Genomic DNA, 15,716 nt, shown 5'->3' with positions numbered 1-15,716 from the left:
AATGATGTGGTGCTCCGAGAGAATAGTTAGAAAGCTCACAGACAATCTCTTCCTTTTAGGTCAAGTTCAGCACACTATAATGATATTTGGCACCACCCAGTGGCAATCTTTTTTCACATATGTGTGAATAAATAGCAACTTTGCAAACTCTTGCATCACAAGGAAGAATACCTCAATCAATGAATAGAGAATGGAATAATGTTGCAAATCAAATGAAAGCAGCCTCATTTTTTCAAAGTTTATCTACTTTGAAAAGTTCAGATCATTTTAAAGTTGTTTTCCTGGCCTCCTGTCTCCTTAGGAATGAAAAGCTTAGGTAATTTTTAAAAACCAAAGACATTTAAAAAAATTCTCCTTTTCTTCTCTAAATATAATGGCTTTAATATAAAATTACATGTTAGAAAGAAGGGCCCATTTGTACATGCATCAAATTTTTCTTATGGGAAAACAGGAAAGTGTCAATACTTCAGTGCTTAAAAAAAAGTGAGAACAGTAAATCAGGGCTCTTTCTAGAGAAGCCTTCCAATTGTTCAACTATAATTGTTTCATCTGAGAAAACCAACTGGAATACAGGATGGCTCTTTCCCACAGCAATCTAAAACGACCCCTTTTCATGTATGTATAGAAAATATATGTGTTAACCAATTTGGAAGAAAAGCAAAATCCTGGTTGTAGGATTCCTCAAATTTCTTTTTTTTTCAAGCTGCATTCAGTAAGAACACGGGGGCTTCAGAGTCTCTCAGGCTGCTCTTAGATCAATGATCCTTTCTGGGACCAGGCTGGAGGGCTGGCATTCCATGGGAAGGGTGTAAGGCACCTGCTGCTACAGCAGGGAATTAACAAATGAGGAACCATACTTGCCACCTAAAGGTTTCTTTAAACTTTGAATATTTGGATAACACAGATCAAGACTGTATCTAGATTTTCCATTTCTGAAAGTCACACTTTAAGTTAAAAATTTCTGTTCTGCAAATCTCCATATATTAACAGATACTGTAGAATTTATATCATGGTATCTTCTCAAAAGGAAGAGAAAAAACAGTTCTTCAGAGGGAGTCTCTTTTTTGTGTGTGTCTTAAATGTCAATGATCACAAAAACTTCTGGCTTCTCTTCATCATAGACCTGCATTGCTGAATATGTTATTGCCTTGACTTCAGTTCCCTGAAGTTGGGGTTAAAGAAAAAACAGGAAGAAAAAGGACATCAAAATCAGAATCGTTAACTCTAGCAACAATTGGCAGAAAGTCAAAATTCTAATATTGCTCTGAAAAACTCACACGAAACAATTAGTTATCAAATTAGTATAGTATTATCCACTGATCCAGTAAAAATGAGAGGCAAATATGTACAGCAGAAAAATCACTGAGTTAGGAGACGGAGCATACTATAGCCCTGGAGCATACTATAGCCCTGGCTTTGTTTGCAACTGGATACAGAAGCTGTCTGACTTCTCTGGGCATCAGCTTTTTCATTTATCAGATGGGTTGAATCCAAGAACACAAAGCTTTCCTACTGTTTGGGTCAGGGCTCCTTCTTAAGGCTTCTTCCATACAGTCTAACCTGGGCTCTGGGAACTCGGCCTATTCCCTTCTCTGAATGGCAGTCAAATGCCTATTATCCAACATCTCCGTTTAGATGTCTAATAGGTATCTCAAATATAACATACTCAAAAGAAAATGCCACTGTCATTTGTATTATAAAAATAATTTGTTTTCAATCCACATGCTCCCCCTCTACTGGCTTCTGTTCTTTTTATGCTTCTCTTCCCCGAGGCTCCCTCACCAGGCTTCATTTTATTGCCCTGTGGTTGAAGAAATGCTATTGCAGCTACCGGAAGCAAACAGGATTTTCCAGTCACCTCCAACTAACTTAGGTCTCCTTGGCCTAAACACAGGGGTCAGCGAACTACAAATTGAAGGCCAAATCCGGCCTGCCACCTATTGTTGTACAGCCCCACGAACTAAGAATGGTTTTTACATTTCCAAATAGTAGTGGAGGAAATGTTTAAAAAAAGTTTTACTGGAACACATCCACATTCATTCATTTATGTGTTGTCCTTGGCTGTTTAGTGCTATATATAAGAGAAGAGTTGAATAGTTGCTCTTCCATCATTCTCTGCCCACAAAGCACAAAACATTAGGAAAAAAATTGCCTACCCCTATTCCAACAGATTTGACTCGTATAGAGCGAAGCCATACATGCTGGCAAATACTGAATCTGGAGAAGCACAAAAGGTAGAAGAAACTTTAGAGAACATCTAGTCCAACACCTTCATTACAGGGGAGGACATCAAAACTCGATAAGGCAAAGGGATTTTTACACCCCACAACTCTGTAACAAACCTGACCCTATAACCCAAGTGCTGATTCCTAATCCTCCAAATCAGGTGTGTGAAATCACAGTGTTTTGAAATAATATGTCCAGACAGGTCATATTAGTCTGAGAAAAATTTAGGACTCTACACCAACTTATTAGAACTAGTTAAGTTAACTGTCACATTTACTGACTTTATGGTAAGGTAGTATAAAATGTTTTTAATGGCTGGATTTAAAAACATACCTGAGGGTGCTTGGACAATGAGAATTCTTCTCCCCACCTTGAGAAGGAAAAGTGAAACATGATTAAGATTTCCAGGATTTAACATTTATTCTCTCTTTCCACATTTTAAAATAAGCCTTATAAATGTGGTTTAGATACCAGAAAGCCAAAAGAGATGGAGGGGGAAGGGAGCTATAAATTTCAATTTGATTGTTGAGGGACTTATGTGTACAATAGCCATTTCAAGAAGGTTGATAGTTGCTCTTAAAAAAAAAAAGTGTCCTAGTATAATGTACAGAGGTAGATTCTCAATAAACATTGTTTAATGAATACTGGTTCATAACAGAGTAGCATGTTCAAAATTTTCACTGTACTCAGGACTACAGAACTAATTAATATCTTCCACTGGAGAAAGCACAGCTGAACACCATAAAGGCAAAATACTAGATTCTGTAATACAGTCTGAACTTGGTTTGTATTTTATAACTTTTCAAAAAATGTCCATGGTGTGTACATGGAAGGCCCTAAAGGTACTGCCCTGGAACCTGGGATGAGCATCCTCTCTCCCTTCAACACTAATGCGGCTGAAGATCACAGTAGCAGAAGCAGTAGCAGTAGTAGAAAGAGCAAAGTTTTAAAATTCTGTTCAACTATTTATTAGCTAAGTACCCTTGGACAACCCTGTTTTCTTACCCGTAAAAAAAGGGAGGAGGAGGAGATAATAAAAGCTCTCACTTTACAAAAAGAAACTAAAAAAATTCAACATAAAATAGAAAAGATAAGCTTTATATAAAAATAACCTAAAAGAGTTACGTAAGGGTTGGAGTGAGCCCTCACGTGGCTGAATAAGACCAGAGGAGGCAGCGAGTGCTGGGAGGAAAGTGTAAGGCTCAAGATGGAAAATCATGAACCAGATGATACTGTCAAGGAGAACTTAATTGATATCATAACCAGAAAAATTAACCAAATTCCAAAACAGAAAGGAATCTGCTTGAAAATGGATCAACATATGTTGGACTTAATGCTGCCCTCTATGGCCTAATAGCAGATAGTCTTTTTCGACGAATCTTACATGTGACACAGGCTCATATACCTGCTGGCTTACCAATGGCAGAGATCTCATTTTTGACGGCACACGCATCTTACAAAGATTTTGTAAGTTTACCTTCGAATACAGGTGATTTGCATTGTGAAACCTGTACCTTAACAAGAGGTGGATTGGTTGGTCTTGTTTTTGGTGGTCTGTACCCTGTTTTCCTGGCTATCCCTGTGAATGGTGGCCTGGCAGCAAGATATAACTCAGCCCCACTACCCGAGAAAGGAAACATCTTAAATTACTAGATTAGGATTTCTAAGCCTATCTTTATGTTATTTCCCATTTTGCTCCAGACTGGGTTTGCAGCATACCTTGGGTCTAGAGAATATAAACTACTTATAAAGGCTTTTCAGTTACCTGAACCTGGCCTAGAAAGCGTGATTGTTAAGTAAATCTGTACACAAAAATAAAAGAGTAAAAATAACCTACATCTAAGTATGAATAAACAGAGACTTGTTAAAAAACAAAAAACAAAAAAACACCTAGAAGATATCATTAAATGACTGAAGAAACTCGGAAAACACCAAATCCAATCAAAGTGCCGTAATCAAGTGTTTGCAAACTCTGGAAGGAAATGTATAACTTGTTAATAGAAGGAAATGGAGTCCAGGTGTGAGGATCTATAAGAAAGGATGCATCAGCATTTCTCATCACCAAGCTAAGCTTTATGCAAATATCTGTGCCATCTACCAATGATATATTTTTTGTGCTAAAAAGCAACAAATTGGGAATCCTGTTTAATAACACACATCAACTTTGTTCTGACAAGTTTCTGGTCCACCAAACCTGAGGTGAACCCTGGCTCCTAGGTATCTCAAGAAGCTTAACCTGCAAAGCCCTACTGGGATGCAACCGGTCTTCTGACTTAACATTTCTATCTGTCTTCCTGCCCACTGAGTTCACTGAAGAATAACTTAACATCTTTCATGACCTGCTACTTAAAAGGTTTTCAAAACTTACCCAATTGACCGTAATTTGAAATTTCTTTGATCAATATTAAGTACTTTTACTTCCTAAAGAAGAAAAAAAATTTCTTTTAATTTTAATATATGCTCATAACAGACCAGCTACTAAAACATGTCTAGGTTATCATCTTTTCAAGATAATAGCATAAAACTTCTCTGAAGCAAAGAAAACTAAAATGTTAACTAAAACAGAACAACAAACTATATATTTCAAGGAAATACAGTTTTTTCTTACATATTCAAGGGACATATTCTTGAAAATGTACAATCTAAAAATATGAGTCAAAAGAATTTTTCTGTAAGATACATAGAGGAGGATGACCTAGGATTTCAATCACTCTGAGTTTTTTTCAGCTTTATTTATTTAGAGTTGACAAAACTCTCAGCCTATTTTTATATAATATTGTAGGACGAATGACCCAGTTCTGTAGGACGAATGACCCAGTTGGAAGAATGTATGTAGCGGAGCTGGTAAGGGAGAGAATGGAGGAATTACGGAAGCAAGGAAGGCCATGTGTGTTAGATAACAATGAGGTTGGAGAGGTGTTCCCTCTGGAGGTTGATGGCAACAAGTAAACTCCATTTGGCTTTTCCTTTTTCACATTAAGGAAAACTAAAAGCATCAATTTTTAAACTTAGGCCAACATGGCAGAACTGCCAAATTACAAATGGGACAAAAGGAACATATGGATGGACATAAATACAGCTCAAACTTGGGAGACATAAAATGTGCAGACAGAGACCGTGGAGACAATAGGTGCGTTCTTGTCACACAATCCTGATGAGTGACAAGTATATAATAAGAGATCTAAATACAAAATGCACATACATAAGCAAACTCGGGTTATCCAAGAAGAGCCTATGGTTATTATAATTTCTGCAAATCATCATCTGTATGGCTTGGTTTTGCATCACATGTTCTATTTTAAATCACTAGTTTTATTATAAAATATGGGTAAGAACCCATTTCCTCAGTAAAAAAGAAAAACTTTTGCTTACCCGGGCTACGAAGAATTCACCAGCACTGAATTTATAAAGCCATTCATCCAAAAAGTGAAACAGAAGAGATTGTAAGTCATCTCCTACACAGGATCAAAAAGAACCATGACAGTATCATGTTTAATAACTCTCGTCTCTAAAAAACTTGTTTGAATTTAACAGTGCAATGAATTTCTTAGGTTAGTTGAAAGAACAAGCTCATAATCAATTTTGTTGTTCTTACTGTGAGCATATACTGAATTTATGTGGAATACTGAACATCTATAACAATTTCTTCCTTGTGAATAAATTGGTTACCTTGGGTTTCTACTTCTGTTGTTTGGAGGGGCTCCACTGTCCCAGTATCTGTCATATAACCAAACATGGCCATTGCACATTGCTCAAATGCTTCCTCCAGAGTATCTCCCCATGCGTGTAACCTAAAGAAATACATTCATGCCCTGTGTAATATAACCTACTGCAAAGCAGAAAACTTGTCAGGAAAGTCAAAATAAAATTAACATGATAAATACAAAACCAAAGGTCTCAATCAGTTTAATGACACTGAAACTAGGTGCTTTTAAACCATCATTTGCATGTCCTAAAAGAACCAAAAGAGGAGGAGAAAAATTAAAATTCGGGACATCAAGATTAAAACATCAGGGGCTTCCCTGGTGGCGCAGTGGTTGAGAATCTGCCTGCCAATGCAGGGGACACGGGTTCGAGCCCTGGTCTGGGAGGATCCCACATGCCGCGGAGCAACTAGGCCCGTGAGCCACAATTACTGAGCCTGCGCGTCTGGAGCCTGTGCTCTGCAACAAGAGAGGCCGCGATAATGAGAGGCCCGCGCACCGCGATGAAGAGTGGCCCACACTTGCCGCAACTAGAGAAAGCCCTCGCACAGAAACAAAGACCCAACACAGCCAAAAAATAAATAAATAAATAAATTTATAAAAAAAAAAAGATTAAAACATCAGCCTTCCTATGTTAAGCACATGATTGCAAAGGCATAAACTCCAGCTATACTCACTGGACATCAGCTGTATGATCCAAATCTGAGGGAGAGAGGAAAAAACACTTTTAAGTAACTAAACTTGACTTGCAAATCACAAGAAAATGACTCTAGATCATTACTAAGAACATCACCCTTGAAGAGCAAGAAAATGTGGGCTGGCCACACACCTTTCACTAACCATTTACACGAAAGGTAATTGCTCTGTTAAGGGTTATTTTTTATTTTTTAAAATTTCTTCTAAGCATTCACAGTTATTATTCTGTTAATATTAAATAAATGAACTAATATTAAATAAGAGTTAATAGTTACATAATATTAGCATATTGATGCTAAAGGGTTATTTTTTTAAAAGCCAAGATTTATATTTAAATGAATGACAATTTCTGGAAGGCATCACGGCCACGGTATTCTAGGTGATCTAAAAAGTGTCTAATACATCATAGTTTGTCAATAAACAAATGCCATTCTCTGCCATTAGTTACTTTTCCTCAACAAAACAAATCAGCATCTTTTCTAAATATCTACTTGTGTGAATGACCAAAATTCTAGAAACTACATCATCAAAGATATAAAATTCCAGATTTTGTTTCACCTTTTCATGAACAGCTAGCCAAATCCCAGACAAAAGTCTTTTATTTTTAACAAGAGCCAAGTTTTATATTTGTTGATTTCTTTCATTTGAAGGACTCCTCAATGATATCCTTGACCAATAAAACAGTTTTGGAAAGTAAACTCTACAATATGTATTATGAGCTTTTTCCTGATATTCTCACACCAGGAAATAACAACTGCTACTACAGCAAGTTCCCATTGGATCTGTTATCTCAAGATTTCAGAGTCAGGACTTCCCTGGTGGTCCACTGGTTAAGAATCTGCCTTCCAAAGCAAGGGATGTGAGTTCGATCCCTGGTCGGGGAACTAAGATCCCACATGCCACAGGGCAACTAAGCCCACGCGCCACAACTAGAGACGGCCGAGTGCCACAATGAAGACCCAGTGCAGCCAAAATAAAAAAAATTAACTAATTAAAAAAAAAAAAGATTTTAGAGTCTATCCTTCACTCTTACCTGACTTCCATCAATTCTTCCTACTTAGAATCATAGAATATTCAGGCTACAACAAAGTCTTAGAGTTCATTTAACAGAATTCCTTCAATTACAAGAAGAAACCTGAAATCCAGAGAGACTGTGCGACTTGTTTAGGACTACACTGCTGACTAGAGTTTGGACTAGAATTGAGATTTTCTGACTCCCAGTTTAGTGCTGTTTACATAACACATCTTGTTCTGGTAACACTCAAGGTTTAAGCTCATCTCTAATTTACTCAAAATATTACTGAGGACTCAATACATTTTAGGCATTAAGGGGCTCAATGACCAGCAGAGATGACAAACAAGTTAAAAGAAAATAACAGGTATTAACCCTAGAGAAATGAAAGTATGTGGCCACAAAAGGACATAGAATGTTCACAGCAATTTTATTCCCCCAAATTAAAAACCCCATATCCATCAAGAGAACGGCTAAACAAACTGAGGAATACAATGCCACACTACTCAGCAATAAAGAAGCATGAAAAAAAAAAGAAAAAGAAGCATGAACTACTGATACATGCATTAACAAGAGTCAGGGAGCTCAGCTCTTTCCCCTGCTGTCAGTAGCTACTGAATAAAATCCATTCACCACTTTAACGTCTAGCTGTGTTTGATACTGAGTGAAGAAGCCAGACAGAAAAGAATCTATACTGTGTGATTCCACTTATACAAAACTCTAAAACAAAAGTAAACTGTGGCGATAGAAATCAGAGCAGTGCTTGCCTCAAGGTAAGGGGCTAGGGGACTAACTGGAAAGGAGCAAAGGGAACTTTCTAGGGTGATAGAAATGTTCTAGAGCTTGACTCGAGTATTGGTTACACAGATGTTATCTGTTTATCAAAACTCATTGGACTTTATACTTAAGATGTGAGCACTTTTATAACATGTAAATTGTACCTCAATTTTTTAAAAGACGGTTTAAAGAGACAATGACAGATCGCTATAGGGCAGTGGTTCTCAAATTTTTTGGTCTCAGGAACCCTTTATTCTCTTAAAAATTACTGAGGACCCAAAGAGCTTTTGTTTTTATGGGTTGTATCTGGCAATATTAACCTAGAAATTTTAACTGAAAAAAATTTTAAGTATGTATTAATTCACTTAAAAATAATAAGCCCAGGGACGTCCCCGGTGGTGCAGTGGTTAACACTCCACCTGCCAATGCACGGCACAACTACTGAAGCCCACGCGCCCTAGAGCCCCAAGCACCACAACTACTTAGCCCACGTGCCGCAACTACTGAAGCCCGAGTGCTATAGGGCCCACGTGCCACAACTACTGAGCCCGGCGTGCTGCAACTACTGAAGCCCGCGCGCCTACAGCCCAAGGTCTGCAACAAGAGAAGCCACTGCAATGAGAAGCCCGCGTGCTGCAACAAAGAATAGCCCCCTCTTGCCGCAACTAGAGAAAGCCCCAGAGCAGCAACGAAGACCCAACGCAGCCAAAAATAATAAATAAATACAAATAATAAGCCCATTTTATTTAACATAAATTACATACTTTTATGAAAAATGACTACATTTTCAAAAAATGTAGTGAGAAGAGTGGCGCTGTTTAGCATTTCTGCAAGTATTTTTAATGTCTGGCTTTTCAGTGTGCTGCAATCTCACAGATATGCAGGAGGAAAAAGGAGTATTTTAAGAGCTTAAAAAAAAAATGTGCACTTCCCTGGTGGCACAGTGGTTAAGAATGCACCTGCCAATCCAGAGGACATGGGTTCGAGCCCTGTCCAGGAAGATCCCACATGCCGGAGAGCAACTAAGCCCGTGCGCCACAACTACTGAGCCTGCGCTCTAGAGTCCACGAGCCACAACTACTGAAGCCCATGTGCCTAGAGCCCGTGCTCCACGGCAAGAGAAGCCACCGCAATAAGAAATCCACGCACCACAACAAGGAAGAGCCTCCACTCGCCGCAACTAGAGAAAGCCTGCCCGCAGCAACGAAGACCCAATGCAGCCAAAAATAAATACATAAATAAATAAATTTATTTAAAAAAATGTATATGGGCAGCACAGCCGGAGTGAGGAAAAAAAATTGTATATAGTCTTCCTTCACCAAACTAGAAACTGGTGGTTTTTAAAAGGTTAGTTGCAATGCAGAATCTGAGGCTTTAACAATGAATTTTTCAAACTCTGTAACATTAAAATCCATTGCTCTATCTTGTGCTTAGAACAGATCTTATCTATGCCTGACTGCGTAATATCAAGCATTGGTTTTTGGGAACATATCAGTTCATTGATGTTGACACATTATATAGAATTTTTAAAAATCTATTTGTTACTATCACCTCCAATCTCATCAGAAAAGTCTTTAAGCACTGGGAAACCATGAAGCTCATGATGGCAGATACATGTTTTCCAAAATTCTGATTTCACTTGAAAGCTTGAATTTTATCATTATATAATATCCATTATCAATATACCAACAAATATTGTTATTTTCCTTGATGTGACAGATTACTTTATTTTCAAGAAGATATTGGAAATACCCAAGTCTGAATAACAATAGTATGTCTTTCAGTCATTCTTTTGAGAAAAAATAGGGTTCCGAGAAAAAAGGCATCTCACAACTCAAACAATCACAGAAGTTCTTTTCCTTAAGGTTAGCGTCAGTACTTTGAGAGGCAGCAGAAACACTATGCATACTTCCCATTTTGTTACACAGAATACTAAAAAGGCGTGTACTCAATGGTTAATATTTAATAAAATTAATAGTTCTTGCCAAGTAATCAAGGACATTTTTAAGTAAAAACACCTTTTTCTTTTTTTAATTTTAAGTACATGGTGGTAAATAATACAATGACTACCAATACAGTTTGGTGCCACTGCCTCAATTTGTGCCAAGGGGCCAGGACTTTTACCTATTACTGCTTCTGCACCACCAGTGCAAATATCAACACAGTGAAAAGGGCAAGTAACATCTAGTATTATTAAGAAAGTAGTTTTAACTTCACAGATCCTTTGAAAAAGTCTGGGGAAACCTAGGGGTCTAGAGACCACCCACTTTGAAAATTCTATTATAGGAGAGCATAACAGATAAACTAAGCTAGACTAAGAGGTTCAGGTAAGAATTCCCAAAGGAAATAAGACTTAATACTTTATGTGCCAAGAGACTAAGGATGATCTTAATCTATCTGCTCACTCGTTTATTCCCAGTTTCCGCTCAGTGTCTGATACACAACAGGTGCTCAATAATGTTGCTGAATGAACAAATGAGATGACAATTGAGCTGAGTCTTAAAGGAAAAACAGGGTTACAGGGAAAGCTTGGGGTAGATCTGGGGGTAGTCAGTGGCAAGAAATGAAGCTGGAAGAAAACACAGACTAATCTCACATTACATCAATGCCAAGATTCTGTACAAAATGTCGGCAAGTAGAATCCAGAATGACCAAGTGGGATTTATCCCAGGAATGCAAAGATTCAATTCTTAGGAAACAGATTACATCATCTCCATAGATGTAATCATGAGGCATAACATAAAAATGGTTTTTCTTCAGTTTTTTGCCTCGCTGCGTGGCTTGTGGGATCTTAGTTCCCCGGAAAGGGATTGAACCCCGGCCGGCAGTGAAAGTACCGAGTCCTAACCACTGGATGGCCAGGGAATTCCCAAACAAAATGTTAACAGGATTTTTGAGCAAACGGTCTTTTCTCAGCTATTTCTCAAAAATACACTATTGTTTATTTTTTCTTTTTTTTTTTAAATAAATTTATTTATTTATTTTTTTGGTTGCATTGGGTGTTTGTTGCTGCATGTGGGCTTTCTCTAGTTTCGGCGAGTGGGGGCTACTCTTCGTTGCAGTGCGTGGGCTTCTCATTGCAGTGGCTTCTCTTGTTGCAGAGCACGGGCTCTAGGCATGCGGGCTTCAGTAGTTGTGGCACATGCGCTCAGTAGTTGTGGCTCGCAGGCTCAGTAGTTGCGGTGCATGGGCTCAGTAGTTGCAGTGCATGGGCTTAGTTGCTCCGCGGCATGTGGGATCTTCCTGGACCAGGGCTCGAACCCATGTCCCCTGCATTGGCAGGCGGATTCTTAACCACTGCGCCACCAGGGAAGCCCTTTTCTCTCATTCCTAATTGCTGCTTCTCACTGAATGTTTTTGTGGTATAATAAAAATATATATTTGGTCTCTGTCCCTGGTTCCTGGAACAGAACTCTTAAAATCCTGGGAATTTTCTGAGTGACAGGAGTGTCACTCAGTGTTATTCATAAAGAGCCCCTTCTGACCACACTTGAGTCTATGCTAATGAGGTGACTCAGGGTTGGGCCCCTAAGTAGCCTCAGGATGGAGAGAAGATGAAACAAATGATTAAAAGGGGGGAGGGGATACCAACAGTAATTCTTATGGATCTGCACAAGCTGATTTTTATCTACATATAGAGAAAAAAATAAAAACAATAAGAATGGCAGGAAAGGAGCAAGTACTGAGAGGGAGATTGTCCTAGAAGATATTAAAAGATACAATAGGGCTTCCCTGGTGGCGCAGTGGTTGAGAATCCGCCTGCCAATGCAGGGGACACGGGTTCGAGCCCTGGTCTGGGAAGATCCCACATGCCGCGGAGCAACTGGGCCCGTGAGCCACAACTACTGAGCCTGCGCGTCTGGAGCCTGTGCTCCGCAACAAGAGAGGCCATGATAGTGAGAGGCCCGCGCACCGCGATGAAGAGTGGCCCTCACTTGCCACAACTAGAGAAAGCCCTCGCACAGAAACGAAGACCCTACACAGCCATAAATAAATAAATAAATAAATTTTAAAAAAAAAGATACAATAAAGCCTCAATAATTTAAAATGTGGCACTGGCACATAAAAAGAGAGCTAAAACAAAGGAACAGAATAGTAAGTCCAGCTATAGACCTAAATATAGTTAGAGGAATTCTGTATACGATAAAGACGTCATATTTCAATCACAGGGGAAAAGACAGACTGTTGATAAATGATTTTATAGCAACGGGAAAATAATTACCAGATACTGATACTTAATTTCCACCTTACCCTAATCCTAAGGTATTCAAAATTTAAATATAATTTTTAAAACACCATAAATACTAGAAACATGAACAATCTATAACTATTAGCAAAAATACGGTTCTCACAAATATGAGCCAAAAAAAGCCAAACACAAAAGGAATACATACTACATGATTCCATTCAGATTATGTACAAAAACATGCAAAGCTCATGTATGGTGTTAGAAGTCAGGCTAATGGGAAAAATAGGGAAAGAGGAGAAAGGAGCACGAGAGGGTCTTCAGGGATGCTGTAACATTCTGTTTTTTGATCTGGTTACTAGTTATACAGGTGTATCCAGTTTGCGAAAATTCATTTGTAACATGTGCACTCTTCTATGTGTATCTTATACTAAAATAAAAGTTTTATTTTTGGGAATTCCCTGGCAGTCCAGCAGTTAGGACTCTGTGCTCTCACTGCCGAGGGCCCAGGTTCAATCCCTGGGCGGGGAACTAAAATCCCACATCCCACAAGCCATGTGGTATGGCCTAAGAAAAAAACAAGTTTTATTTTCAAATGTACTAGAAGAAAACATGGGAGAATTAATTTACAGTCCCAGAGTGAGCAATGCCTTCTTAAGTATGATATCCCAGTGGCCATAAAAAGGGTTAACAAATTTCACTACATAAAAATAAACTTCTGCACAGTAAAAAAGACCAACAATCCAACAGAAAAAATGGGTTAAAAATACGAATATACACATTCCAGAAGGCAAATACAAATAACTCCAAACATACTAAAATATGTCAGCCTCACTTATAAGTAAAATGCAATTAGTATAAGATACTTAACAGATTGGAAAAGATCAAAAAGTGTGGTAACACAATAAATTGGTAAAAGTGTGAGAAAAGAGGCACAGTCGGGACTTCCCTGGTGGTCCAGTGGTTAAGGCTCTGTGCTTCCAATGCAGGGGGCACGGGTTCACTCCCTGGTCGGGGAACTAAGACCCCCACCTGCCGCGCAGCACAGCGCAGCCAAAAAATAAATAAATTTTAAAAAGTAAAAATAAATTTAAAAATGAATTTAAAAAAAGAATTCAGGCTTCTTAAAAAAAAAGGAAAGAAAAAAGGCACACACACAATGCTAGCAAGGGTATAAACTGGCACAACCTCAATGGAGAGCAATTTGGCAATAATTGTTGAAGTTTAAAATGCAGATATCAAAAAGAATGTCTATATATGTATAACTGGATCGCTTGGCTGTACAGCAGAAATTAACACAACATTGTACACCAACTATACTTCAATTTTTAAAAATACTGATAAAATGCAGATACCCTTTGAAAAAGCAATGTAACTTTTGAAAATTTATTCTACAGATACACATGCACATGTGCCAAACAATGGATGCACAGGTATATCCACTGCTGCATTATTTTTATTGGCAAACGAGTATAAGTATAAATGTCCATCAACTAGAAATTGGTTAAGTAAATTAAGTAAACATACACCTTTGCATGTACACATAAGAAAATGTTAAGGATGGTCGATCTGGATAGCAAGACTAAGGGGCTGGGGATCAGGGCTGAAAGAAGACTTTTCGCTGCATACCTGTTGTATTTTTTGAATTCTAAATCATATATATGACCTATTAAAAGTAATTTTTAAAAAAATAAGTGAGAGAAAGTGAGCTAGGGAGATATGCAGGGTCTAGAAAGTACAGAGCCTAGTATGCTATGGTAAACAGTTGGACTCCATACAGAGGACAATGGGAAATCAATGAAAGAACTTTAAGAAAGGAAATAGGAGCCAGATTTGTGCTCCCCAAACCACATCCACCTTTAGGGACGGCAGCTTAACGTTTATGTAGAACTTCAGAGAGTCTGCACTATACTTTCACATTTATTATTATCTCATTTATCCCTCCCATGAAGGAACTGAGTGCAAAGAGGTTATGTGATTTTTTGCCTAAAGTCACTAAGCTAAAAATGACAAAACCAGGTCTTTTTGCTAACAACACGATACAGGTAAAACGCCAATTTAGAAGTCCCCTACTCAGAGCTTTCCGAGTCCTCTACCCTAGGCACACTCTAACTATCCCACAGTTGGAGGGAGATACTTGGGGGCGACAACTCCTCAAACGCTTGAAAATACGTTACCTTCAGAATTAATACAGAAGTAAAATTCCCACAAGATAAATGTAATTAGGCATATGCAGAAAAAGTTCAAAAGGCTGTAAATGTGGGAGCCCGGGTTTCCCGACTCTCAGACCAGACGGCTTTAGCCTTCAGCGTTCCCCAGAGAAGTACAGAAAAGCCTACAATACACGGCAAAACGGGAACGCCTGAGCCACCCTATGGGGCAAAGTGGAAGAGGAAGCCGGAAGCCCCCGGCAAGGAGAGAAGTGAGCCACCTACTCACACTCGTACTTCCGATTGACTGGAGGATACTTGGCCTTGATCGCCTTCTGCTCCTCAGTCAAATTGTAATCTCTAACATCTTCCTTTTCCAGCGCCATGACTGCTGCTTGGGCCCCAAACTCAACTTCCGCCCTTCATCAGCCGGACTTCGGCCCGGACTTACAACTTCCGCCCTGGACTCCGCCCCTTGACACACACCCTTAAAGGGCCAGGACTCCATTCTCGAGGACTGACTTAATCCCCTAAGACTACCGTCTTAGGTCCCGCCGCTTGGAGGAGATCTTTAAAAGTCCAAGGCCTCATTTTCTGGGCTTGCTTCATCAATAGTTCTTTCTAAGAACTAAGGGAACAAATAAATTGGAGGACCTAGGAGCAAGGGACACTTGAATTAGACACCTCGAGGTCTGATAGAAGCCTTTTCTTGCAGCCTCACCCCCAGAGTTGACAACTAGACCCGAAAACATCTTAGACTCCTCATCTAAAGTCCTACTTTGAAGAGATCGCTAGCGTAACATCCTTCAAGAAAATGGCTGCCCCCAGGAGAGTGCGGACTAAACCTCTCACGTGACCCCGAGAGGCGCACTCTCACCAACCCCGCGCGCGCGCAATCGAAGGAAGTCGGCTCCGGGCCGTGTGGGGGCAGGAGAGGAGCGCGCGCTTCGACCCCGCGGCAAGCG

General features: G+C 39.2%; 1 protein-coding gene and 1 pseudogene across 5 annotated transcripts; one reads left to right on the top strand and one right to left on the bottom strand.

The window, feature by feature from the left end:
- Positions 1 to 676: 676 nt before the first annotated feature.
- Positions 677 to 15,651, bottom strand: ZBTB8OS (zinc finger and BTB domain containing 8 opposite strand). 5 transcript variants are annotated; one of them, XM_061184543.1, is made up of 8 exons: positions 15,041 to 15,651; positions 6,608 to 6,632; positions 5,896 to 6,017; positions 5,599 to 5,681; positions 4,595 to 4,647; positions 2,560 to 2,596; positions 2,157 to 2,217; positions 1,098 to 1,162 (listed from the first exon to the last, which is right to left on the bottom strand). In XM_061184543.1, the coding sequence occupies exons 1-8, from the start codon at positions 15,135 to 15,137 to the stop codon at positions 1,155 to 1,157; spliced, it is 486 nt and encodes a 161-aa protein (XP_061040526.1). In that variant the 5' UTR covers positions 15,138 to 15,651; the 3' UTR covers positions 1,098 to 1,154. The 5 variants fall into 5 exon arrangements, with proteins under 5 accessions (XP_061040525.1, XP_061040528.1, XP_061040527.1 ...); XM_061184542.1 differs by lacking the exon at positions 2,157 to 2,217 and having other exon boundaries at positions 677 to 1,162; XM_061184545.1 differs by lacking the exon at positions 2,157 to 2,217 and having other exon boundaries at positions 677 to 1,162; positions 15,049 to 15,125.
- Positions 3,434 to 4,026, top strand: LOC133089064 (transmembrane protein 126A-like; annotated as a pseudogene).
- Positions 15,652 to 15,716: the final 65 nt, after the last annotated feature.

This window comes from Eubalaena glacialis, chromosome 3 (assembly GCF_028564815.1).
Source record: "Eubalaena glacialis isolate mEubGla1 chromosome 3, mEubGla1.1.hap2.+ XY, whole genome shotgun sequence".
In the NCBI taxonomy this organism is placed as follows: Eukaryota; Metazoa; Chordata; class Mammalia; order Artiodactyla; family Balaenidae; genus Eubalaena; species Eubalaena glacialis.
Note: the sequence above shows the minus strand (reverse complement) of the source record. Positions and strands in the feature narration are given on the sequence as shown.